The 27792-nt window shown below is 49.4% G+C and overlaps 1 protein-coding gene across 1 annotated transcript in view; it reads left to right on the forward strand.

The window, feature by feature from the left end:
- The window catches only part of tbl3 (transducin beta like 3), a 48197-nt gene extending 20468 nt beyond the window's left edge, over window positions 1–27729 (forward strand). Inside the window, exons 13-23 of the mRNA XM_078417677.1 lie at window positions 26–132; window positions 1008–1155; window positions 1708–1938; window positions 7301–7371; window positions 9155–9311; window positions 10346–10404; window positions 11391–11494; window positions 19819–19890; window positions 20381–20539; window positions 21961–22051; window positions 24256–27729. Coding sequence (XP_078273803.1) covers window positions 26–132; window positions 1008–1155; window positions 1708–1938; window positions 7301–7371; window positions 9155–9311; window positions 10346–10404; window positions 11391–11494; window positions 19819–19890; window positions 20381–20539; window positions 21961–22051; window positions 24256–24613 — 1557 coding nt within the window. The 3' untranslated portion in view covers window positions 24614–27729. The remainder of the gene's footprint in view (window positions 1–25; window positions 133–1007; window positions 1156–1707; window positions 1939–7300; window positions 7372–9154; window positions 9312–10345; window positions 10405–11390; window positions 11495–19818; window positions 19891–20380; window positions 20540–21960; window positions 22052–24255) is intronic.
- The last annotated feature ends 63 nt before the right edge of the window (window positions 27730–27792 follow it).

The following is a 27792-nucleotide window of genomic DNA, read 5'->3' on the forward strand; positions in this document are numbered from 1 at the left end:
TCTCAGTGTTTTCCCCCTGTTTCAGGACAAAACTATTCGAGTCTGGAGAATGAATAAAGAGACGGGCAAAGTGAAATGTGTGGCACAAGGGTTAGGACATGCTCACTCTGTTGGTGTTATTTCTTGCTCACGGTATGTATCGTGTCAACATTTTTAATTGGAAGATTTGAACATATCCTTGCTACACAAGTTGTTAGATATTTTGAAGTGAAATGAGAAAAAAACGATGTAGAAACAACGTATAACAAATGCTGGTTTACCAGAAAAGACATAAAGTGCTGGCGTAACTCCGCGGGTCAGGCAGCATCTGATAGGATAGGGTCCGGTCGAAACGTCGCCTCTCCATGTCGTCCAGGAATGCTGCCTGTCCTGCTGAGCTATTCCAGCACTTTGTGCCAGAAAAAAGACAATGGTTTCATTTTAAAGTTCGTAATGCTTGCTTGTTTGATCATGTTTTTGACAACTTGTACTCACTGCTCCTTTTGTGGCCAGAAGTAAAATTCTATTTGTTTAGTTTGGAGACACAGCGCGGAAACAGGCCCTTCAGGCCACTGAGTCCGCACCAACCAGCGATCACGCACACGCTAGTTTGATCCCACACACCAAGGACAATTGTACAGAAGCCAATTAACCTACAAACCTGTACGTCTCTGGAGTGTGGGAGGAAACCGGAGCACTCGGAGAAAACCCACGCAGTCACAGGGAGAACGTACAAACTCCGCACAGACAGCGCCCAAAGTCAGGATCAAACCCAGGACTCTGGCGCTGTAGGGCTACAACACTACCGCTGTGCCCCCCAGTAAATTTATTTATTGTGCCTTGTGTTGAAATTGGAAAAATGATTGTTGACGCCTGCTCCTGATGATGTGCTCATTATCAGAGCATCACTGCCATGATTCTGGTTCTGGTTGATCACCTCATAAGTGGTTATCTCACGCAGATCGGATTGAACACACCGTGTGAAAACTTGTGCTCATTCTCTCTCCCAATTATTTTACTAATTGCAGATTAAAAGCAAATTTCATCGTGAGTGGAAGCCAGGATTGCACCGTAAAGCTGTGGAACGTTACAAAACCCCCAGCAGCCCAGAGCGAGGAGAAAACCGCGGAGCCTGAAGTCCTTCACGCTGCTCTGACCGAGAAGGCTCATGACAAAGTAAGCAACGGCAGATTCCAGTCGTATTATCAGTGCCAAAGCAACAGTGAACAGCCGTGTCTAACTGTGCAGGAAGGAACTGCAGATGCTGGCTTATATCGAAGGTAGACATAAAGTGCTGGAGTAACTCGGCGGGTGAGGCAGCACCTCTGGAGAAACAGTGAACAGCTGCGCCAAAGAGGGAAATGGAAGAGTGGTGGGTGGGAGGGGAGGTTCTCTCTGAACTTCAGTCTCACTTTTCATTTCATAGCCCTCCTCAAAATCGCCTCTCACCAGACTTTCTTGTCATGCATTATTTATTCGCTGACTGGTTAGTGCGCGGCAGAAGCTTTTCCCTGTACCTCGGTACACGTGACAATAACCTAAACTGAATTTTTCTCTGCCTTTTTGTTTGTTTGCATCTCTCGGGTATATTGCAATTTACAGCAGTGTCTAAGGACCATAGAAATGAATGTAAAATGATTAAGAACTGTTGCTGCATTGGACATGGAACTATTCATTAGTCGTGAGGCAAACTGTTTCATTAAACGCATCCTATTTGTTCATTCTCAGGATATAAACAGCGTGGTTGTTTCTCCAAACGACAAGCTGATAGCAACGGGCTCCCAGGACAGGACAGCGAAGCTCTGGTCAAGCTCCAACTTCGCACTCGTGGGAGTATTCCGAGGACACAAACGTGGGATTTGGTGCGTCCAGTTCTCCCCTGTGGACCAAATCCTTGGCACCTCGTCAGCAGACGGCACCGTCAAACTGTGGGGGCTTCAGGACTTCAACTGTTTAAAGGTAGAAAATGGAATGTGACATCAAAAGGGGCTGTTACCTTGTATGTGAGGGGGGAGAGAGGAGGGATATATACATCTAGGTCTCCTTATCATCAATGCCACTTACAACAACTGGGAGTTCAAAATGGTGCCAAACTGGTGACTCTGTATACTGACTCAGTGTACTACTGCTATACACTTGCACTGTATCTGAGATGCTAATCTAATATAGAAACATAGAAAATAGGTGCAGGAGTAGGCCATTCGGCCCTTCGATCCAGCACCGCCATTCAATATGATCATGGCTGATTGTCCAAAATCAGTACCCCGTTCCTGCTTTTTCCCCATATCCCTTGATTCCTTTAGCCCTAAGAACTATATCTAACTCTCTCTTGAAAACACCCAGTGAATTGGCTTCCACTGCCTTCTGTGGCAGAGAATTCCACAGATTCACAACTGGGTGAAAAAGTTTTTCCTCATCTCAGTCCTAAATAGCCTACTCCTTATTCTTATGTATAGTGATACTTGTACAGAACTGAATACAAAAGTGAATTTCACTGTACCTCGGTACAGGTGACAAATAAAGCACCATATTGTAGTGGCCTGGCGGAGGCCAGAGAAAAGGCAAGACGCCAGGCAGTTTTTAGTAAGATTCTTTTATTAGGCTGCGAGCTCCAGCCCACAGCGTAGTTCCCCTAGGGATGAGCCACGCCTCCCCCTGGTCTGGCTTTTAACCCCTTACGCCTGTCCGTCACGTAACGAGGGGGCTGACCCAAGGAGTGGCCTGATCCGCCACAGGACCCCCCCCAAGAACCGGAGGTACAAAACGGACAGGAGGGCGCACGAGGCGACCAGCCCGGGTGCGCACCATGACCGGCGCAGGGACCGGCGACTGACCGACAGGTGGAGGGGTCGTAGCAGACACTGGAGGGGGTAGCTTGGACGGGGGGCGACCGCGCGGGCGGGGCTGCGCAACCGGCACCGGCCGATCAATGTCCACGTGTGCCGGCTTCAGCCGTGCGACCGAAACAGTCTCTCTGCGACCCCCCATGTCCAGAACGAATGTGGCCGAGCCGTGTTGCAGGACCCGGAAGGGGCCCCCGTACGGCCGCTGGAGAAGTGATCGGTGTGCGTCCCTGCGCAGGAACACAAACTGGCAGTCCTCCAGAGCGGCAGGGACGTGTGGCTGGAAGGTCCCGTGACGTGGGCACAGGTGCCAGCTTGCCCACCGTCTGCCGAAGACGTTGCAGGGCGTCAGAAGGCTGCTCCACTCGACCCTGCGCTGGTGGGGTGAACTCCCCGGGAACCGTCAAGGGGGCCCCGTACACCAACTCGGCGGAGGAGGAGGCCAAGTCCTCCTTGGGTGCGGTGCGGATCCCCAGCAAAACCCACGGCAGGGCGTCCACCCAGTCTGGGCCCGTGAGCCGAGCCTTCAGGGCAGCCTTCAGCTGGCGGTGAAAGCGTTCCACCAACCCGTTCGACTGTGGATGGTACGCCGTAGTGTGGTGTAGGCTGACACCCAAGAGTCTTGCCATGGCCGACCACAGTTCCGAAGTGAACTGTGGCCCCCGGTCGGATGTAATGTCCAGTGGCACCCCGAACCGGGCGATCCAGTGCGCCGCCAAGGCCCGCGCGCAGGTGGCCGTCGAGGTGTCTGCCAGCGGAATGGCCTCCGGCCACCGCGTGAAGCGATCTACCACAGTGAAGAGGTGGGTCATGCCCCGGGACGGCGGCAGCGGCCCCACGATGTCTACATGAATGTGGTCGAAGCGCTGCCGAGGGACACGAAACTCTTGCAGAGGCGCACGCACGTGTCGCTGGATTTTTGAAGTTTGGCACGGGATGCAGGTGCGTGCCCAGTGTGCGACCTGCTTACGCAGCCCGTGCCACATGAAACGGGAGGATACAAGGGCCACCGTCGCCCGAATGGAGGGGTGAGACAGCCCGTGGAGCACCTCGAATACCCTGCGACGCCAGACGACGGGGACGATGGGCCGCGGCAGGCCAGTGGAGGTGTCGCACAACAGTGTTGTATCCCCGGGGCCACAGACAATGTCCTCCAGCTGCAGGCCGGACACGGCTGTACGATAGGTGGCCATCTCCTCGTCCCCCAGCTGTGCGGCTGCTAGGGCGGAATAGTCGATCCCCCCGGCCATTTGTAGGACGGCGTGGATCGCGGGTCTAGACAGGGCGTCGGCCACCCTGTTGTTTTTTCCCTCCACGAACCGAATTGAGGTGGTGTATTCCGACACATAAGCCAATTGTCTCTGTTGCCGCGCAGACCACGGATCCGAAACCTTGGCGAACGCAAAGGTGAGTGGCTTGTGGTCTGTGAACGCGGTGAAGGGTCTCCCCTCTAGGAAGTACCGAAAGTGGCGTACCGCGAGGTAGAGGGCGAGGAGCTCCCGGTCGAACGCGCTGTAATGCCGTTGGGCCCCGCTGAGGTGCCTGCTAAAGAAGGCGAGTGGCCGCCAACACCCGTCGATGTGCTGCTCTAGCACCGCACCGACCGCCACCTCAGAAGCGTCCACGGTCAGGGCGGTTGGGGCATCCTCCTTAGGATGGACGAGCATCGTGGCCCTGGCTAGGGCCTCCTTAGCCTGCTCAAAGGCCGCTCCTGCTTCGTCGTCCCACTCGACCTCCTTGCGGCGACCAGCCATGAGGTGCAAGAGTGGGCGCATAGTTCGGGCTACCGACGGCAGGAAGCGGTGATAGAACGAGACCATCCTGGCGAATTCCTGCAGGCCCTTGACAGTGGTCGGTCGGGGGAAACGGCGGACAGCTTCGACCCTGTCCGGAAGAGGTACCACCCCTTGTGGGGTCACCCGATGGCCGAGGAAATCGATGGCCGTCACCCCAAAACGGCACTTGGAAGTATTAATTGACAAACCGTACTCGCTGAGGCGTTTACACAGCTGGCGGAGGTGGGTGCAGTGCTCCTGCCTCGAGCGGCTGGCCATGAGTACGTCGTCCAAGTACACAAAGACGAATTCTAGGCCACGGCACACACAGTCCATAAGCCGTTGGAAGGCCTGTGTGGCGTTCTTCAACCCGAACGGCATCCGTAGGAACTCGAATAGGCCGAACGGGGTGATGATGGCAGTCTTGGGGATGTCATCGGGGTGGACCGGGATTTGATTATGTCCGCGCACAAGGTCCACCTTGGAGAACACGGATGCTCCGGCCAGGTGGGCATTAAAGTCCTGGATGTGCGGAACCGGGTACCTGTCGGGAACGGTCGCGTCATTTAAGCGCCGATAGTCCCCGCACGGTCGCCAACCCCCGTCCGCCTTGGGGACCAAGTGGAGTGGTGACGCCCACGGGCTATCGGAGGGGCGCACGATGCCCATTGACTCCATCTGACGAAACTCCTCTCGAGTTAGACGGAGCTTGTCTGGAGCGAGACGCCGCGCTCGGGCGTGCACGGGTGGCCCGGTGGTGGGGATGTGATGTTGCACCCCGTGCTTGGGAGCGGAGGAGGAGAAGTGGGTTTCCACAATGTCCGGGAAGTCCGCCAGGATGCGCGCGTACGTTGCATCCACGGACGACAGGTGTCCGACGTTGGGGGAGACCGGCCTCAGCGTGCTGGAGTGCACCAGCCGCCTGACATCCACGAGCATGGAATGTGCCCGCAGGAAGTCGGCGCTGGGAAACATCGGCAATGGAAGGAGGTAGGTGGAAGGAGGTAGGACGCTCACCTCTGCTCCAGTGTCGACGAGGAACCGACCCCCGGTGCGGCGATCCCGAGCGAACACGCGATGGATCTGGCCGGCCGCCGAAGGGATCACTGACGGCCGGCCCTTGCGTTTCCCGGAAAGGCACAGGGTAGGCGACATTGCTTGGCGTTCGGTCCCCAACGACGGTGATAATAACACCAGCCCCCTTTGCTGGTGTCCGGTGGTGGTGCAGACTGGGATGCCCACCAGCGACCTCCGGTGGTCTCCAGCGGTATTGGAGGTGGTGCTGCTTGGGCCGACCACCAGCGACCTCTGGTGGCGTCTGGCTGAACTGTCGGCGGGCCGTGCGAGAAGGGCGTGCCGGCACCGGGGTGCCCGATGGCGGCCGGATTTCGCCGCGGGGGTCGCCCTGAAACGGGGTCGACGGCGGCCCCAGCTTGCTGTTGGCCTTCCGACGCCGCGGAAAAGACGGCTAGGGCTTCCAGGTCCTCCCGACGGGACATCCATATTTGATCAGCGTGCTCGCCCAGCCGCTGCGTGTCGGTGAAGGGGTCCTCAGCGAGCTGAGAACGGAGGTCGACGGGGAGCTGCCGCAGGTAGGCCTGCTTGAATAAGAAACAGGGCGGGTGGTTGCCCATAAGGGCGAGCATGTCCTCCAGAAGGGCCGACGGCCGTCGGTCCCCGAGCCCCCCCTGGCTCATAACTCGAGTTGCCCTCTCGGCGTCGCTGAGGCCGAACCTCCTGATAAGGAGTTCTTTAAGGCCCTTATATTTGTCATCCGCGGGGGGGTCATTAAGGTAAGGCTTTACTCGCCTTGCTGTCGCCTGGTCCAGGGCGCCGACGACATAAAAGTACTTCGTCAAGTCGACGGTTACCCCTCGCACAGCAAACTGTGCCTCTGCCTGCTGAAACCAGACCTCAGGCTCTTCGTTCCACAGGGTCGGGAGTTTGAGGGAGACGGCATCGAGGTCGGCAGGACCGGGTTGCACATCAACGTTCGACATCACTACGTGTGATGTCCGTCGAGGTCACCAATGTAGTGGCCTGGCGGAGGCCAGAGAAAAGGCAAGACGCCAGGCAGTTTTTAGTAAGATTCTTTTATTAGGCTGCGAGCTCCAGCCCACAGCGTAGTTCCCCTAGGGATGAGCCACGCCTCCCCCTGGTCTGGCTTTTAACCCCTTACGCCTGTCCGTCACGTAACGAGGGGGCTGACCCAAGGAGTGGCCTGATCCGCCACAATATCATAATAATAAGGTATTTTATAATCAACGCCATTTAAAATCTAAGGCAGGCACTGCAGTCTTTGGCATAGCTGGTCACGAAGGATGTTGATCAATTTTGTCTAGCTGATTTAACTTTATGGGCTTCAGTCTACTATTTTCTCACGGACTTCTCTGGAACTGATTTACCAAGAGGAAGGGCTCTGCAATGTGGTCACCCAATCTGCATTATGTTTCTCCGTTGTCAAGGGCATTACACCGTGACATCCACGTGCAGTCCACTAGATTAGAGAAATTGCCATTGAGTTGTTGCGTCTCTGGGAAGCCGTGTCAAATCGAGGTGAAGGAATTACCACAAACGTTGCTGTAGTCAATAATTAACAGATTCATGTTTTTCTTGCTATCTCGTAACAAAGACCCCATTTATTGTGTGGTTATAGTTCCGGCTTAATTTCCAGATTCACTTACCAACCGTTTTTATTCACAGACGTTTGAGGGCCACGATGCATCGGTACTGAAAATAATTTTTGTCAGCCGGGGAACTCAGCTGTTGACCAGGTACAGTTTGTAAACTCCATCGGCATAAATATAGGAAGAGGGTCTCGCCATTCTACTGACAAAAAACAAATCACTTAGTATCTCTAAAACTAAGGCTGGAAAAGGTACTCATCTCTCAAAGAAGGTGCCGGAAACGAGTTATCTGCTATTCTTACCCTCTTATGCTTGAGTATGACTGTGCTTATGAATAGTAAGATTTTTACTGGACTGTGTGCGAAAAAGGAATTTCGCTGCACAAGTGACAAACAGCACGACTGAACCATTATTTCAACGTCCATTAGAACTGGAAGAAATGAAAAAGCTACAGTCCGCTTTGCAGATGGTGGCTGATCCCAAACCCCCACTTCATATTCCTGCCTTTGTTGAATATTCTTTTACATCCCTGATGAGGCTTTACCTCACAAAAATCCCCATTGACCTTAATTTCTACTGATCCAGCATCCACAAGGTGGAGAACTACCGTCCTAATTTCCAGTATCCCCTGCTGGAAAAGTTCATCCTGCGGCTGGTTTTAAATACAGGTGCCCCTCAGCTTACGATGGGGTTCCGTTCCGAGAAACCCATCGGAAACCGAAGGTACTGTAAGTCGAAATGCATTTTATACACGCGATCACGTGGCCGGAAGTGAGCGGCGGCTCGCTAAGGGACGCTGCCGTTTGCACCATCGCAAAGTCGAACTATCGCAAGTCGAAGCATCGTAAGCTAGGGAGCACCTGTAGATGAAATAGTTTTAGTGTCTGCGTCAGTCATTCGAACAACCTAAATTGGCTGTCAGTCAAGCGTCCGAACTTGGGATCTCACGCTATGTTTGTGCAACCTAATTGCATAATTTAAACCGTTAAGCTATAGTAATTGGGGCGGCACGGTGGCGCAGCGGTAGAGTTTCTGTCACACAGCACCATTGACCCGGGTTCGATCCTGACTACGGGTGCTGTCTGTACGGAGTTTGTACGTTCTCCCCCCCGTGACCTGCAAGGGTTTTCACGGGGTGCTCTAGTTTCTTCCCACGCTCCAAAAATGTTCAGGTTCGTTGGTTAATTGGCTTCAGTAAAATTGTAGATTGTCCCGAGCATGTGTAGGATAGTGTTAGTGTGCTGGGATCGCTGTTCGGAGTGTGTGTGTAGGATAGTGTTAGTGTGCGGGGATCGCTGGTCGGAGTGTGTGTAGGATAGTGTTAGTGTGCGGGGATCGCTGTTCGGAGTGTGTGTGTAGGATAGTGTTAGTGTGCAGGGATCGCTGGTCGGAGTGTGTGTGTAGGATAGTGTTAATGTGCGGGGATCGCTGGTCGGAGTGTGTGTGTAGGATAGTGTTAGTGTGCGGGGATCGCTGGTCGGCCGGGCTTGGTGGGCTGAAGGGCCTGTTGTATCCATCGTTTCCATCTGGTCGTCCCGTGAACCGTCTTCCCTCTCCACGTCTGACCCTCTTCATCCTCGTTCCCCGAGGAGGGCAGCCTTTGTATTCAGATTCGTGCTCAGTTGGTAGAGCTGCTGCCTGACAGCGCCAGAGACCCAGGTTCAATCCTGACCCTGTGTGGAGTTTGCATTCTCCCTGTGATCGTGCGGGTTTTCTCCGCGTGCTCCAGTTTCCTCCCACACAACAAAGACGTGCGGGTTGGGCGTTAATTGGCCTCCGTGAATTGCCGCTAATGTGTTGGGAGTGGATCAGAGAGTGGGACAAGGTTGGGTTAATGTGAGCGGATAATCGATGGAGAGCTGTTTCCATGCCGTATCTCTAAACTATAACAGAAATGTCCTTTGTTCCGTTTGTTTTATTTTATCCACAGTGGGTCGGATGGTCTCCTGAAGCTCTGGACCATTAAAACGAATGAATGTGTAAAAACAATAGATGCCCATGAGAATAAGGTGTGGGGTTTGCATTCTGACAAGAAAGATGACTTGGTTGTCACTGGATCAGGAGATTCATGCATAATTATCTGGAAGGTAAGGTGAATTAAATCACTGCTTGAATTCTGCTTTGCCAGCTTTTACACTGAACTAAGCTTTGTTTTTTCAACAATTCTATTCTTCTTCTGATTTTGACGCTCCTTTTTTTGCTGTCTAGTCGGGGGAGAGAATTCTGCTTTGTAGCCTTCTTTGCTTCTGAGACTACATTGAGACACGCCCCTCCATTGAACACAGTGCTGGAGTAACTCAGCTGATCAGGCATTAGCTCTGAAGGACCCAGATCGACGATGTCTGAAGAATTATCCCGACCCGAAGCCTTGCTGATACATGCCCTTCATTCACGTTGCTGGACCTGCCGAGCTACTCCAGAGCGTTGTGCCTTTTTACAAATGCTTAATCCCTGTACCTGAACCGGGTGCCAGGAACGGAAAGGGCCATTCTTAGTCACGTGTGTGACCAGTCATATTTGATCTCTGACTAAACAAACATTGCCAGCGTAACAAATAAAAATTTCACTCGATAAACTTCGACATATGCAAGTCAAAAAACAGTACAAAACAATACGCCTGTTATGCTTTCAGAATTTGAAGAGATGTATTCCACAATTTTTCACTTTTTTTGGTCACACACGTGACTAAGAATAGCCCGGAAGCATTTTCTCCGGTTCAGCTATCCATTAGTTTTTACTCATCCGTTTCCCTTTGTGTTGTGCGCTTGCTGCATGACCGACCGACATGAATCATCTGGGTCCTTCTTTACTGCCATCTCTGAAGGCAGAGTAACCCATGTTATCCACAGAGCCATGGACCAAATGGATTCACGGACCAAATGCTGGCAGGTGGGACTAGTGTAGCTGAGACAGGTTGGCTGGTGTGGACAGGTTGGGATGGAGGGGCCTGTTTCCACACTGTTTCACTCTATGACTCTAGCTCCTGACACGCCAGCCAACACTACCTTATGATTGGAGAGGATTGTGGGGCGAACAAGAATCAAATCTTTTTGCGCGCTTTCTTCATTAAAAATAAATTCTGTTGGGACAAGTTTAAAACGTTTTCTTTGGTGTGTTTCAGGATGTCACAGAGATGGAGCTTGCGGAAGAACAGGCCAAACAGGAAGAGCAAATTTTGAAGTAAGATTTTTTAATAACAATTTTTGATTGAGCAACCAAGAAGACAAATCCAGGGCAGTAACGGTGGAGAGCGAAGTTCAGGTTTCCGAAGCAAGGTTGCGAACTGTGAGATGTTGTGATACAATATGTGCAATGATGCAGAGATGTGTGGGTGAGGAAAGAACTCGCGAAGGGTATCTGGCAAGTGGAGTTATTAAATGTCACAGGGGGAATAAGGGTTAAAGACAATAGGATATAGTAATAAAAGTCGAAAGGAAAAGTGTGTCTGTAGAAAGGAAAAATGGGAGAGGCAAGGCATTCACTAAAGCTTTTCACCGTACCCTGGTGCACGCGACAATACATAAACCTCTACCATCCGTGTACCGGTCCATATGTCTTGTAAATGTTGTTATTGTACCCGTGTGGCGCGTCGAAAAAGCCCAAAATAAAGGCGAGGAGCCCGGTATTTCGGGAGGTTTGAATTTAATACGTTTGCTAGACCAGTCAAGTCTGCCAGAGTGAAATCGCGCCCAAAACCTCGTCCTCCCAAGGGTCGGGCCATACCACTACCGACCCCTCGGCATGGGAATGGACTGGTCCAGGGGGGGCGGCCCTTTGCTACGGTTATAAAGGATGAGGTTTTGGGCGCGATTTCACTCTGGCAGACTTGACTGGTCCAGCAAATGTATTAAATTCAAACCTCCCGAAATACCCGGCTCCTGGCCTTTATTTCGGACTTTTTCGACGCGCCATACCTGCCTCAACTACCTCCTCTGGCAGCTCTTTCACTGAACCCTTGGTGTCACGGTCGTTTGTGCGTGGAGTGAGGTGCCTTATTAAACTTGTAACATCAAAGGGCCTGTTTCCATGCTGTATGATCCCTTAAATGTTGTTGTGCAATGTGTGTATGTTTCTATTTTATTATTTTATGACCACAGTAAGTTTGGCTGCTCTTGTCAGAGCTGCATTTGATTTATCACTCATTAAAATGAATATTTCCTTTCCAGGCAACAAGAGTTATCTAATTTATTGCATGAGAAGAAGTACTTGAAAGCTTTGGGATTGGCCATCTCTTTGGACCATCCCCAAACAGTGCTCATCGTGATTAAAGGTAAATATAATGTCTTCATCTACTTATGCTTAATTGATCTAAATGTACTCAGAAAAAAGATAATTGTAACGATTAACCCTCAGAATTGATTGGAAAAGACATTGTGCAAACAGGCCCTTCAGCCCCCCGTGTCAATGGCGACCATCGATCACTTGTTCACACTGGTTCTATGTTATCCTACTTTCACGTCCAATTCCTACGCAATTTACCAAGGCCAATTAAGGGCGGCACGGTGGCGCAGCGGTAGAGTTGCTGCCTTACAGCGCTTGCAGCGCCGGAGACCCGGGTTCGATCCCGACTACGGGTGCTGTCTGTACGGAGTTTGTACATTCTCCCCGTGACCGCACGGGTTTTCTCCGAGATCTTCGGTTTCCTCCCACGCTCCAAAGACGTGCAGGTTTGTAGGTTAACTGGCTTGGGTTTGTATACTTGGTGTAAGTGTACATTGTCCCTAGTGTGTGTAGGCTTGTGTTAACGTCCAGGGATCGAGGGCCTGTACCGTCTCGGTGGGTCCGCGCTGTTTCTCTAAACTAAACTAGACCTACAAACTAACATGTCTTTGGGGTGCTGCTGTCAAATTGAAAACTTCCCCAGCGTTACCTTGGTGGGTGGTAGTGGTGAGGAGATGGGCTTCTTCTTCTTGTGTTTGAGGCAGCAGGAATTATGTAACGCCCTCCAGGCGCCGCAGCCAGTGCAATGTGCTGTTGTCGAGGGCCGTGAGGTCTACCCCTCCACCAGGAGGACGGAGGACAGTGCAGTTGAACATGACGTGCCGCGCTGTTTGCTGGTCTGCTCCACACACGCAGGCTGCTGATGGACGCAACCCCCAACGATGCATGTTGGCGTCGAACCTACCGACCCCTGTGCGGAGCCAGTTCAGGGCGACCCACTCTTTGCAGGGCGTGTCCGAGCCGGGTGGGGCTGTGGTGTTCGGTGGGACAGTGAATTGAGGAGGTGGCGATGTCTGTTCACAGCTGGTTCTCCATGCTCCTAGTATGTTGGAACCGGAGCCACAGAGGGTCGCTGCATGACGGGAGAAAGGGTGAAGAGATGACAGGCGTTGAGGCCCCAGTTGCTGTGAATCCTGGGCGAGGTGGTGCAGAGGATGTTTGGCGTCCGATGGGGCCTTGCACACCAGCCTATGAGTGAAGAACTCTGCGAAGCTTGGCGGGTGCCATACCTGAGGAGATGGTGATCAGTCTACACTCAGTGTGGGGGGAGGGAGCAGGACTTCTGTGGAGGTAGATGGGAGGGACGGGGCCAGTGTTCAAGTGATGGGGATGGGCATGATTATTCCATTGGCATGTAGCAGAGAGGAAACTTGAGTCAAGAAGATGGCTGGGGTGGATGCCACCTAGTTGGGAGGAACACATATTAGACACATAGAAAATAGGTGCAGGAGTAGGCCATTCGGCCCTTCGAGCCAGCACCGCCATTCTATATGATCATGGCTGATCATCCAAAATCAGTTCCCCGTTCCTGCTTTTTCCCCATATCCCTTGAATCTGTTAGCCCTAAGAGCTAAATATAGCTCTCTCTTGAATACATCCAGTGAATTGGCCTCCACTGCCTTCTGTGGCAGAGAATTCCACAGATTCACAACACTCTGGGTGAAAAAGTTTTTCCTCATCACAGTCCTAAATGGCCGACCCCTTATTCTTAAACTGTGACCCCTGGTTCTGGACTCCCCCAACATGGGGATGTTTTTCCTGCATCTTGCCTGTCCAATCCAAGAAAAAATCCCCCTCCTAACCCCATTCTCATGCCTGTTCCCCATAACCTCTAACACCCGTACTAATCAAGAATCTATCTGTCTCCGCCGTGAATATATCATATCCATACCGCTGGGTTGGTTGTAAGCTGCCAAAGCGAAATACGAATTGGATTAGTCATAGTGGTTGAGAGGATGGTTCAGTAGCCTGCTCAGTTGCATTAGGTAACGGCTCAAACATATTCAACATCGTATACACTGGAATTTAGAAGGATGAGAGGAGAACTTATCGAAATGTATAAGATTATTAAGGGGTTGGACACGTTAGAGGCAGGAAACATGTTCCCAATGTTGGGGGAGTCCAGAACCAGGGGCCACAGTTTAAGAATAAGGGGTAGGCCATTTAGAACTGAGATGAGGAAAAACATTTTCAGTCAGAGAGTTGTGAATCTGGAATTCTCTGCCTCAGAGGGCAGTGGAGGCCAATTCTCTGAATGCATTCAAGAGAGAGCTAGATAGAGCTCTTAAGGATAGCGGAGTCAGGGGGTATGGGGAGAAGGCAGGAACGGGGTACTGATTGAGAATGATCAGCCATGATCACATTGAATGGCGGTTCTGACTCGAAGGGCCGAATGGCCTCCTCCTGCACCTATTGTCTATTGCTGCTCACCGAGTTGTCACTGCACGTAACTGCATAATGCGTATGTAATGTGCATTGCTGTCTCCTTGTATTCTGCAAAATGGGGAAGGGGAGGCGGAAGGATTCTTTGTATGCATTGGGCACGGATTAATTCAAAGTTATGTTAGCAATCCCCTTATGGGTTAGAGAATGATCAGTTCCCGAGTGCTTGTCCCTCCCAGGCAATTGTGCGTCCGTGGGAATGGTGCAGGAGGAAGTATTTTGTAGCTTTCCAAGAAGCCTGATAGTGGACCGCTTGGACTTTTCTGGACTCTCATTTTATGTGCTTGTTTCCTTGTTTCCCTCCTATCATTGTTCCATTCTGCACTGACTCATCCCCATAGAATGAAAATGTTAATTGTTGGGGGAGATGAAAAGGTTTTGATATGTGCTTGAAGTTTACATAGTTCCAATAAATTAAATCAATTAATTAAGTGGGCGGCACAGTGACACAGCAGTAGAGTTGCTGCCTTGCAGCGCCAGAGACCCGGGTTTGATCCTGAATGCGGGTGCTTGTCTACAGGGTTTGTACGTTCTCCCTGTGACCTCCTGATTTGTAGGTTCGACGCAAAACGCTGGAGTAACTGAGCGGGACAGGCAGTATCTCGACCCGAAACGTCACCCATTCCTTCTCTCCAGAGATCCTGCCTGTCCCGCTGAGTTACTCCAGCTTTTTGTGTCTATCTTCGGTTTAAACCAGCATCTGCAGTTCCTTCTTACACATGGTCTGTAGGTTAATTGGTTTCTGTAAATTGTCCGGAGTGTTTCAGTGAGAACTAGTGTTTGGGGGGGGGTTCGTTGGTCGGCGCGGTGGGCCGAAGGGCTGTTTCCACGCTGTATCACTAAACTAAACCGTACTTTGGTCTGTTTGTCAAGTGCTAAACAGTAATTGCACAGGTATGTTATCCCATTGTCACATCCACTCCCGGCCTATACACTCGGGGCAATTCACAGAGACCAATTAACCGACAAACCTGCACCTGTTTGAGATGGGGGAGGAAACCGGAGCACCCGGAGAAAACCCACGTGGGCCCAGGGAGAGCGTGCAAACTCCACAAAGACAGCACCCGAGGTTGGAATCGAATCTGGGTCTCTGCCGTTATGAAGCACCATCATGGTGCTTTCTGCCATGACTCCATCTGGCCCATTGAGCCAATGCCATCTCCCTGTGCAGGGATCCAGTCAACCTCATTCCCTTGCCATTTCACAAATACCCATCCACTTCCCTTTTGAAAGACCTTGTGCCCACAGTGAATTCCAGATTGCAGCTATTCTGTGTCAAAAACGCTTTTGCTCTCGTTTCCTCTGCACCTTCTTCCCATCACTATAAATCTGTGTTGCTCCTCCTTGATGCTAATGAAGTCAGCTTCTCGCTCTCTACTTACCCCAACTTTATGATTTCATGCACGTCTATCAAATCTCCACTTCAATTCTAGTTGAATTCACTCATCCCTGGAACAGGCCAATTAAGTACTTCAACACCAGGCAGTTTAAAAAGAATTGAGACCATTTATTGCAATGTTCAGGGCATTTCGTTATCCTGCCTAATTCAGAACTTCAAAATTCTGTCACTGATGGTAATATCAAAGTTAAATGGACAATAGGCAAGGTGCCATAACGATATAAAGAGTTAAACTCACTATCCAAGTATCAAAACTGATGATTTTCGGTAGGGTTGCAAGGTCTATGGGAACTATGAAGCCATTCAACTGAAATGGTTAATCATTACTAATGTTTGGGCAGTTTGGCAGCGCAGCTGGTCGAGCTGCTGCCTCACAGCGCCAGAGACCAGGTTTAATCCTGACCTTGGGTGCTGTCGGTGTGGAGTTTGTACGTTCTCCCTGTCACCACGTGGGTGCTCCGGTTTCCTCCTGCATCCCAAAGACGTGTGGGTTTGTGGGTTAATTGGCGTCTGTAACGTACCCCTCCACCAGGGGGACGGAGGACAGTGCAGTTGAACATGACGTGCCGCGCTGTTTGCTGGTCTGCTCCACACACGCAGGCTGCTGATGGACGCAACCCCCAACGATGCACGTTGGCGTCGAACTGGCCGACCCCTGTGCGGAGCCGGTTCAGGGCGACCCACTCTTTGCGGGGTATGTCCGAGCCGGGTGGGGCTGTGGTGTTCGGTGGGACAGTGAATTGAGGAGGTGGCGATGTCTGTTCCCAGCTGGTTCTCCATGCTCCTAGTATGTTGAAACCGGAGCCACAGAGGGTCGCTGCATGACGAGAGAAAGGGTGACGAGATGACAGGCGTTGAGGTCCCAGTTGCTGTGAATCCTGGGCGAGGTGGTGCAGAGGATGTTTGGCATCCGATGGGGCCTTGCACACCAGCCTATGAGTGAAGAACTCTCTGCGAAGCTTGGCGGGTGCCATACCTGAGGAGATGGTGATCAGTCTACACTCAGTGTGGGGGGAGGGAGCAGGACTTCTGTGGAGGTAGATGGGAGGGACGGGGCCAGTGTTCAAGAGATGGGGATGGGCATGATTATTCCATTGGCATGTAGCAGAGAGGAAACTTGAGTCAAGAAGATGGCTGGGGTGGATGCCACCTAGTTGGGAGGAACACATATTAGACACATAGAAAATAGGTGCAGGAGTAGGCCATTCGGCCCTTCGAGCCAGCACCGCCATTCAATATGATCATGGCTGATCATCCAAAATCAGTTCCCCGTTCCTGCTTTTTCCCCATATCCCTTGAATCTGTTAGCCATAAGAGCTAAATATAGCTCTCTCTTGAATACATCCAGTGAATTGGCCTCCACTGCCTTCTGTGGCAGAGAATTCCACAGATTCACAACTATCTGGGTGAAAAAGTTTTTCCTCATCACAGTCCTAAATGGCCGACCCCTTATTCTTAAACTGTGACCCCTGGTTCTGGACTCCCCCAACATGGGGATGTTTTTCCTGCATCTTGCCTGTCCAATCCAGAAAAAAATCTCCCTCCTAACCCCATTCTCCTGCCTGTTCCCCATAACCTCTAACAACCGTACTAATCAAGAATCTATCTGTCTCCGCCGTGAATATATCATATCCATACCGCTGGGTTGGTTGTAAGCTGCCAAAGCGAAATACGAATTGGATTAGTCATAGTGGTTGAGAGGATGGTTCAGTAGCCTGCTCAGTTGCATTAGGTAACGGCTCAAACATATTCAACATCGTATACACTGGAATTTAGAAGGATGAGAGGAGAACTTATCGAAATGTATAAGATTATTAAGGGGTTGGACACGTTAGAGGCAGGAACCATGTTCCCAATGTTGGGGGAGTCCAGAACCAGGGGCCACAGTTTAAGAATAAGGGGTAGGCCATTTAGAACTGAGATGAGGAAAAACATTTTCAGTCAGAGAGTTGTGAATCTGGAATTCTCTGCCTCAGAGGGCAGTGGAGGCCAATTCTCTGAATGCATTCAAGAGAGAGCTAGATAGAGCTCTTAAGGATAGCGGAGTCAGGGGGTATGGGGAGAAGGCAGGAACGGGGTACTGATTGAGAATGATCAGCCATGATCACATTGAATGGCGGTTCTGACTCGAAGGGCCGAATGGCCTCCTCCTGCACCTATTGTCTATTGCTGCTCACCGAGTTGTCACTGCACGTAACTGCATAATGCGTATGTAATGTGCATTGCTGTCTCCTTGTATTCTGCAAAATGGGGAAGGGGAGGCGGAAGGATTCTTTGTATGCATTGGGCACGGATTAATTCAAAGTTATGTTAGCAATCCCCTTATGGGTTAGAGAATGATCAGTTCCCGAGTGCTTGTCCCTCCCAGGCAATTGTGCGTCCGTGGGAATGGTGCAGGAGGAAGTATTTTGTAGCTTTCCAAGAAGCCTGATAGTGGACCGCTTGGACTTTTCTGGACTCTCATTTTATGTGCTTGTTTCCTTGTTTCCCTCCTATCATTGTTCCATTCTGCACTGACTCATCCCCATAGAATGAAAATGTTAATTGTTGGGGGAGATGAAAAGGTTTTGATATGTGCTTGAAGTTTACATAGTTCCAATAAATTAAATCAATTAATTAAGTGGGCGGCACAGTGACACAGCAGTAGAGTTGCTGCCTTGCAGCGCCAGAGACCCGGGTTTGATCCTGAATGCGGGTGCATGTCTGTACAGGGTTTGTACGTTCTCCCTGTGACCTCCTGATTTGTAGGTTCGACGCAAAACGCTGGAGTAACTGAGCGGGACAGGCAGCATCTCGACCCGAAACGTCACCCATTCCTTCTCTCCAGAGATGCTGCCTGTCCCGCTGAGTTACTCCAGCTTTTTGTGTCTATCTTCGGTTTAAACCAGCATCTGCAGTTCCTTCTTACACATGGTCTGTAGGTTAATTGGTTTCTGTAAATTGTCCGGAGTGTTTCAGTGAGAACTAGTGTTTGGGGGGGGGTTCGTTGGTCGGCGCGGTGGGCCGAAGGGCTGTTTCCACGCTGTATCACTAAACTAAACCGTACTTTGGTCTGTTTGTCAAGTGCTAAACAGTAATTGCACAGGTATGTTATCCCATTGTCACATCCACTCCCGGCCTATACACTCGGGGCAATTCACAGAGACCAATTAACCGACAAACCTGCACGTGTTTGAGATGGGGGAGGAAACCGGAGCACCCGGAGAAAACCCACGTGGGCCCAGGGAGAGCGTGCAAACTCCACAAAGACAGCACCCGAGGTTGGAATCGAATCTGGGTCTCTGCCGTTATGAAGCACCATCATGGTGCTTTCTGCCATGACTCCATCTGGCCCATTGAGCCAATGCCATCTCCCTGTGCAGGGATCCAGTCAACCTCATTCCCTTGCCATTTCTCAAATACCCATCCACTTCCCTTTTGAAAGACCTTGTGCCCACAGTGAATTCCAGATTGCAGCTATTCTGTGTCAAAAACGCTTTTGCTCTCGTTTCCTCTGCACCTTCTTCCCATCACTATAAATCTGTGTTGCTCCTCCTTGATGCTAATGAAGTCAGCTTCTCGCTCTCTACTTACCCCAACTTTATGATTTCATGCACGTCTATCAAATCTCCACTTCAATTCTAGTTGAATTCACTCATCCCTGGAACAGGCCAATTAAGTACTTCAACACCAGGCAGTTTAAAAAGAATTGAGACCATTTATTGCAATGTTCAGGGCATTTCGTTATCCTGCCTAATTCAAAACTTCAAATTTCTGTCACTGATGGTAATATCAAAGTTAAATGGACAATAGGCAAGGTGCCATAACGATATAAAGAGTTAAACTCACTATCCAAGTATCAAAACTGTTGATTTTCGGTAGGGTTGCAAGGTCTATGGGAACTATGAAGCCATTCAACTGAAATGGCTAATCATTACTAATGTTTGGGCAGTTCGGCAGCGCAGCTGGTCGAGCTGCTGCTTCACAGCGCCAGAGACCAGGTTTAATCCTGACCTTGGGTGCTGTCGGTGTGGAGTTTGTACGTTCTCTATTTCTACTCCCTAGCGTTTGAGGCTCATTGAGGAGGTGCTGTGAACTGTTTGCGTGCTACTGTATGTTTCCTTTTTTTCCTTAGTACCTAATCAGATGTACAGCACTTTGGTCAACGTGGGTTGTTTTTAAATGTGCTATACAAATAAAATTGACTTGACTTGACTTCTCCCTGTCACCACGTGGGTCTTCTCCTGGTGCTCCGGTTTCCTCCCGCATCCCAAAGACGTGTGGGTTTGTGGGTTAATTGGCGTCTGTAACGTTGCCCCTCTTGTGTTGGGAGTGGATTTGACAGTGAGATGCCAAAGAACCAGTGTGAACGGATGCTCGGCGTATCTCTAAACTAAACTAAATATAACTGTTCTTATAAAAATTGAATGTAATAAATGTAGCTGTTACCAAACAACAGACAATAATTTTAATATATATTTTCTTTAATTGTTTGTACCTACGCGTAACATATCTTTATTTGAAATAATCATTCCCAATTCATTTTCTCACAGCTCTTCTTGGCGATTGTAACGGGCAGGAAAAATTGGAATCAATAATACTCAAATTGCGACAAGATCAAAAAGGTATGGTTCTAACACAACGCCCTGAGAAAACAGGACCAGGGTTAGGTCACCGGCCCCTTCAAGCCTGTCCCACCATTTAGTGCGATCGTCGCTAGTTTTTTAAAACTCTAAAATTAAAACTAAAACTATAAATAAGTAAACGGTGGCACAGCGCTAGTTGCTGCCTTACAGCACCAGACACCCGGGTTCGATCCTGACTACGGGTGCTTGTCTGCACGGAGGTTGTACGTTCTCCCCGTGGCCTGCGTGGGTTTTCCCCGGGACCTCCGTTTTCCTCCCACACTCCCAAAGACGTACGGGTTTGTAGGTTAATAGGCTCGGTATAATTGTAAGTAGTCCCCATAGTGTGTAGGGTGGTGTAAGTGTGCGGGGATCACCGGTCGGCACGGACTTGGTGGGCCGAAGGGCCTGTTTCCGCGCTGTATCTCTACACTAACCTAAACTTTTAAAAAAGCATCTTAAACTTGACTGGAGCATTTATTTTCCTCAGAGTCTATCTTAAAGTTCAGCATGGTCTGGAACACCAACTCGAGAAACTGTCACGAGGCTCAGCATGTCATCCAGATCCTCCTAAGAAACGAAACTCCTGACCATCTTCTTCAGTACAGTGGAGTGAGAACTGCTCTGGAAGGACTAATCCCCTATTCTGGTAATTAAGCTGTTGTCCCTTTGATGTAATAAGTTCCCTTTGTGCGTAGCTGTCGGTACTGTTCAGTGTTGCTGATATGAAGAGTTGGATTAGTCATAAAATACCTGTAATTAGTCCATTCTTTTCCTGCACTTCGCCCATTACATACCACTTCATTTAATCATTGAACCAGACGGGAGGATTCCCGGATGGCATTATTTGCTTATGCAAATCATTGCAGCGGGGATCACTGGAGAGAATTTGGTATGTTATTGCTAACGATTTTAATTTTAGAAGGATGAGAGGGGATCTTATCGAAAAATATAAGATTATTAAGGGGTTGGACACGTTAGAGGCAGGAAACATGTTCCCAATGTTGGGGGAGTCCAGAACCAGGGGCCACGGTTTAAGAATAAGGGGTCGGCCATTTAGAACTGAGATGAGGAAAAGCTTTTTCAGTCAGAGAGTTGTAAATCTGTGGAATTCTCTGCCTCAGAAGGCAGTGGAGGCCAATTCTCTGAATGCATTCAAGAGAGAGCTAGATAGAGCTATTAAAGATAGCGGAGTCAGGGGGTATGGGGAGAAGGCAGGAACAGGGTACTGATTGAGAATGATCAGCCATGGTCACATTGAATGGTGGTGCTGGCTCGAAGGGCCGAATGGCCTACTCCTGCGTCTATTGTCTGTAGGCTAATTTTATTTTTATTTCCGACATGCTTTGAATGCCTTGCTAAGTGAATGACTTCCCACAATGTTATTGTAGAGGATGTTTGGAATGTGTTATCAAAAGTAATATGAAGGCTAATGAGGCCAGGTTCAAACCAGATTACAGGTCCCCCGTTCGATTTTCTGGCACGCGGTTCCAGAGCGTCTCTAGATTATCCGTTTTGCCGGACCATTAGGGGTCACGGCCTCCAACGGCCCTGATCCCTTGTGCCTGATTTTTCTTTTCTCAGCACTAGTCAGTACACGTCCAGTATTCCCTAAAGCCCGGAGCCTACAGAGCCTAGCTGGCCTGCATCATTAAATCTCGTGTTTATTCTTTTCCATCAGTTTAGACTTTGCTTTAGACATTAGAGATACAGCACGGGAAAGGGCCCTTCGGCCCATCGATCCGCACCGATCAGCAACCACCCCGCCCGCACACACTAGAGGACAAATTACAATTTTACCCAAGCCAATTAACCTACAAACCTGCATGTCTTTGGAATGTGGGAGGAAAGCGAAGCTACCGGAGAAAACCCACGCGGTCACAGGGAGGACTTGCAAACTCCGCATAGACAGCACCAGTAAGGCAGGTTCGAACCCGGGTCTCTGGTGCTGGGTAAGGCAGCAGCCACTGTGCCACCATGTCAGTTTTAGGCAGACTGATTAACTGATTATGTTGAACTGACGTTTCTATCCTCTGAAGCTGATTTTTTCCTTTCACTGAATACCTGCAGAGCGGCACTTCCAGAGAATCAACAGATTGTTGCAGGCTTCTATGTTTTTGGATTACATGTGGCAGAATATGAGACTGACTGGGAACGTCAGGTATGTACAGACTATACATGACTGTCATGGGAGTGTTTGCACTTAGCTGCCATAGGATCTGCCATAAATTGTAAATTTAATTGCTGCTATTAATTTCAAAACAAAGTTGTTGATGCGTTTTGAATGATTGAGTAGATGTCATCGTCTATGACTACTCCTAATTTCGATAATTGGAACTATTTGACTTCAGTGTCATAGTTATTGTAGTTCAGAGAGTTGGGAGTATAAACAGAGCAGAAATGTGAATAAAATGCTTTGTCTCCGAGACAAAGGCCCGATATCCTAGATCATATATTACCTCCAGCTTCCCTCAAAGGGTTTCTGCATTACTATGATATTAAGACAACTGTAACCAATCTCCAGATGATTTTGAATAAGTGCCAACATGAAAGGAGGCAACAATTGGCAAAAGAGCAGTAACTATGGAACATAGAACTGTTCATGAATTCGAGATAATTTTGTCATTGATTTGTTATGCTAGTTGGAGAGATTTAATGATCAAATCCAGTTGGTTTTGCTATTAAAACATAGAACAGTGCAGCACATCCCAGGCCCTTCAACCCACAATGTCTGTGCCAAACATAATGTCATGGCCAACTCTTATCTACCTGCACATCATCCATATCCCTCCAATCTCTGCATATGTGTATGTCTATCCAACAGTCTCTTAAATGCCACTATTGTGTCTGCCTCACTCACCACCCTGGTAGTGCCAGGCACTCCCCACCCTGTCTGTCTGTCTGTGGGTGTGTGTGTGTCTGTGGGTGTGTGTGTGTCTGTGGGTGTGTGTGTGTCTGGGGGTGTGTGTATCTGTGTGGGTGTGTGTGTCTGTGTGTGTCTGAATACAGAATACAGAGCTTTATTTGTCATTCGGTACCGAGGTACCGAACAAAATTACGTTACCAGCAGTCACACAAAAAAAAAAAAAAAAGAACCTAAGACACATAACCCCAACACAAACATCCATCACAGTGACTCCAAACACCCCCTCACTGTGATGGAGGCAACAAAACTTCCGCTCTCTTCCCCACGCCCATGGACAGACAGCTCGTCCCCGACCGACCCGCACAGCCCCCGCAAGGGGATGGAAGTCCCCGCGGCCGAGCCGCACCGGGCGCTGAAACATCCCGCGGTCGAGCCGGGTGACGGAAGGCCCCGCGGCCGAGCCCCACCAGCGATGCAAAGTCCCGCGACCGAGCCGCGCCGGGCGATGCCAGGTCCCGCGGCCGAGCCGCGCCGGGCGATGGAAGGCCCCGCGGCCGAGCCGCACCAGCGATGTAAAGTCCCGCGGCCGCGCCGGGCGATGGAAGGCCCCGCGGCCGAGCCGCACCTGGCGCTGAACAGTCCCGCGGCCGTACCGGGCGATGGAAGGCCCCGCGCACACCGGGCACTGTTAAGTCCAGCGGCCGAGCCGCACCAGGCGATGGAAGGCCCCGCGGCCGAGCCGCGCCCCGCGCCGCGAGGAAGAGACCTAAAAAAGAAAGGTTTCCACCACACCCCACACCTCCCCACACATACACAGCCAAAAAAAAACCAAAAAAAAACCATCCCAACACCGACACACAACAAAAAAAAAGGAAAAAAGACGAACAGACTGCCAGCGAGCCGCAGCCGTTAGGTGCCGCCACCACCACCACCACATGAACTAGGACATGAGGAAGTGAGCACATGAGGAAGTGTCTGTGGGTGTTTGTGTCTCTGGGTGGGTGTGTCTGTGTGTGTGTGGGTGTGTGTCTGTGTGGATGCGTCTGAATGTCTGGGTGCGTCTGTGTCCCTGTGGGTGCGTGTGTCTGTATAGGTGCGTCTGTGGGTTTGTGTAGGTGTGTCTCGGTGCATCTGTCTGTCTGTGGGTGTTTGTGTCTCTGGGTGGGTGTGTCTGTGTGGGTGCGTGTGTCTCTGTCTGTGTGGGTGCGTGTGTCTCTGTCTGTGTGGGTGCGTGTGTCTCTGTCTGTGTGGGTGCGTGTGTCTCTGTCTGTGTGGGTGCGTGTGTCTGTCTGTGGGTGTGTGTGTCTCTGTGGGTGCGTCGGTCTGTCTGTTTCTGTAAAAGAACTTGCCCCCGCACATCTGCTTCAACCCTTGCCCCACTCACTTTAAAGCTGTGCCCTGTACTGTTTGATTTGTCTACCCTGGGGAAATGTGTGGGTATGCCGACCCTGTCTGTTCCTCACATCGTTTTACGTATTTCCTTCCATCTCCCGCTTTAGTGATCCTGACCGACAGACTGAAGAAATGGAGACAGAGCCATCAACCCCAGTGGACAAAACAGCTACTGGGAACGGAACTGGAGCGATTACACAAAAAAACAATGACAGCGAGTCTGAAGAAAGTGAAGACTCCGATAGCGATTCTGTTGCATCAGGCGAAGGAAGATGCAACAAACCAAGGCATCTCCACTCAGCTGGGGAGTTCTTCAAAGAGAATTTGGAGCCACTGTTAGAATGTGCGAATGACTCCGAGGGAGACGGGTTTGCTGGGGAGCAAATGGAAGAGACAATCGTAGAAAAAGTGAAACAAATCCAACCTCGCGTCAAAAATATATCAAAATCTCTCAAAATGAAATGATGCTTGGACAAGCCTTCTGAAAGGCCGCAGTCTTCAGGATGTGCTGTGAGCTCTCTGCATATGAACTGATTTGCAATTTGTCCTAACTTTGATGCTTAATACAAGGCATTTGGAGTTTTAAGCCAAATAATTCATGAGTTCCTTTCCTCTCTGGGGAAAATAAGTTCAGAAGTGATGGGAGCCAAATTAGAGAGAGTCAAGAATGTTTTATTGTCTAATGGTGCCAGATAACAAACAATGAAATTCTTGCTGCAGCAGCACAACAGAATATGTATATGAATTAGGCCATTCAGCCCATCAAGTCTACTCCGCCAATCAATCATGGCTGATCTAACTCTCCCCTTCAACCATCAACCTTCAACTCTCCTGCCCTCCTCCCCATAACTCCTGAAACCTGATGTGATCTTGTAAAAGGGCAATTCTTATTTTACACTTTCAGACCAAAATTTTACAATAAAGTTTCCATCTTGCTAAACACGTTTTTAAAAGTGGTATCTTTATGACCATCATCGCGTTAAAAAATATATAATTGGTTTTCACACTGCTCATTTCAATATTAGTGATAATAAAAAGGACATTTTAAATTTTTCTTCGTGTATTGTCAGAATTGAAATTTTCAGTGTGTTTTGTATTTTGGAATGGTGCAGTGGTAAATGCTTCTAAAATAATGAAGAGTCTATTTTCAATTCATTCAAAATTTATTGAAACGACGTACCTTAATATAAAACTGCTGCACTTGGTATTTTCTGGAGGTGAACAACTCCTCCTGGCTATTTTCTCTTGTCTCATCTTCAGATTAGCAAAACTCTCCTTTACCTTGGGCTTTGTGAGTCAACAAATTGAGATGATTTGAGTTGAATAATCTTTATATTCTGTTGAGATGGAGATTTTAAAGTTCTGTCAATAATCAGTTGACCAGTTATTCCTGCAAGTTGTTGACAGATACCGTTTCAATGAACTGAAATTCAACTCCCCTATTTTCAGTGTGAAGAGGGGTCCCGATCCAAACCATCACCCATCCTTTGTCTCCAGAGATGCTGCCTGACCCATTGAGTTACTCCAGCACTCTGTGTCTATCGTTGGTGTTTTAACATCAATTGTCTGGCATCTAGCTGCCTCCATGAATATACCAATCAGCCAAAACATTATGACCACTGACAGGCAAAGTGAATAACATTGATTATCTTGTCACAATGGCACCTGTCAAGGAGTGGTATATATTAGGCAGCAAGTGAACAGTCAGTTCTTGAAGTTGATCTGCTGGATGCAGCAGAAATGGGCAGGAATAAAGACCTGAGCGACTTTGACAGGGCCAAATTGTTATGGCCAGACGACTGGGTCAGAGCATCTTTGAAATGGCAAGGCTTGTGGGGTGTTCCCGGTCAGCAGTGGTGAGTAGCTACCGACTGGTCCGAGGAGGGACACAACAAACTGGCGACAGGGTGTTGCGGGCAAAAGGCTCATCGATGCGCGAGGGCAACGAAGGCTATCCCGTCAGGTCCGAAACGACAGAAGGTCGACTGTGGCACAAGTCACAGAAAAATGTAATGGTGGTCACGGGAGGAATGTGTCACAATACACAGTGCATCGCACCCTGCTGCGTATGGACCCCAGATGGACCCCAGATGAATAGAAATTAAAGATATTTTGCAATTTTCTGCTGTGCGTGACTTTTTCTTGGGGATTGTGGTACTGAGTAACTGTCAAAAGCAACCATCATGGTAAATTCAGCCACAAATACTGCTGTGAAGCAGTAGCTCTACCCCTGTGCCACAGTGACGCCCTTAATGGGCAGGTGCAGAATTTACCATGATAGTTGCTTCTGACTGGGTTGAATGCATACTTTTAAGATGAGATCACGACAATAACAAGACTTCAATTGGTTATTGTTTCATTTTTGATACTCTCTATGTCATTTGGCTGTTGTCATAAGCTCAATCTAAACAATAACATCTATTCCTGAGCTGACTGTGCCAACAAAGCAATGGGTTGAGTCACTTAAACCTCTAATTGGGTGGCAGATAATTTGCACATATGTAAGATTTGAGAAGTTTTCCCTCATTCTGAAAGCAACACCAAACCAAAGAGCTGCAGTTTGGACATTTTAAATGGGAGACTGGGGCTGATAGCGGAGAAAGGCTGCGGTCAGTTTACCAAGGGATGTCACAATCTGTGGGTCCTAAAATGGCCGCAGGACCTCGTGTCCAGCCACAAGAGCAAAAACCTTACAGCCCAGCCTCTAGGTTTCTGCAAAGCCACGGCCAGAACAATGGATGGGTATTGGCCATGCAGAAACCTGCAAAACCAGGTCGAAGTACAGACACTGGGGCGCTGACATCAGCATACTCACAATGCCCCAAGCCGACCTACACAGTTAATCTCGTTAAGGGGGCACAATAGCCCATAGAAAACTACCTGGTAGGTGATGGGAAACCAGTTAAACCCATCACCTCGCAACGAAATAACAATTAACACCGTCTGGCCATCCCCGGTACCCCCGGACATAAGCGCAGATCAGAGAGAAAACTCATACATATCTTTTAAACAAAGAGATCCCAAGATCTGGCGGGAGATAGGACGGGTCAGAATAGTATAACTGGCCACGACTTTTGGGTTTTAAACTCAAGTCAAACGGATGCAGGAGGAAGAAAAGACAGGCAAGAAGAAGCGAAGTGCAAGAGAGAGGAACCGGCACGCAACTCGAGAAGAAATACTGCAAGAAAACCTGCAAGGAACGCAAGAAACGGAAGGAAGAAACTTAGGGGACAAGCGTGACCCTCACGGAAAGCAGCGGAGAAGCAGCACGAACAGCCAGTAACCCCAGTAATAGCCCCATGGTGAGCATGTACCCCGATCCTGCATATCCTGGACATAGTTTAGTGTAGAGGGGAGGGTGGTTTGAATAAACGTGGGTGTGTAAAGGAATATGTGTTGGTCAATTTTGCGATGTGTCGTACGTTCCCCATCTTACAGTCGTGTATATGTCTTGTAGAACTGTGCGTTTTAGAATTCAGAGTAAAAGGTATTCGTGTATATGTCTTGTAGAACTGTGCGTTTTATGATTCATAGTCAAAAGTATTCATGTAATTCGGTATGTGTCTTATAGATATGTCTTATAGAACTGTATAAGTATTCATGGACAATAGTCCCAAGCGCTCAATAAAAGCCTTTTCCATTTA

This window comes from Rhinoraja longicauda, chromosome 21, assembly GCF_053455715.1.
Source record: "Rhinoraja longicauda isolate Sanriku21f chromosome 21, sRhiLon1.1, whole genome shotgun sequence".
Taxonomy (NCBI): Eukaryota; Metazoa; Chordata; class Chondrichthyes; order Rajiformes; family Arhynchobatidae; genus Rhinoraja; species Rhinoraja longicauda.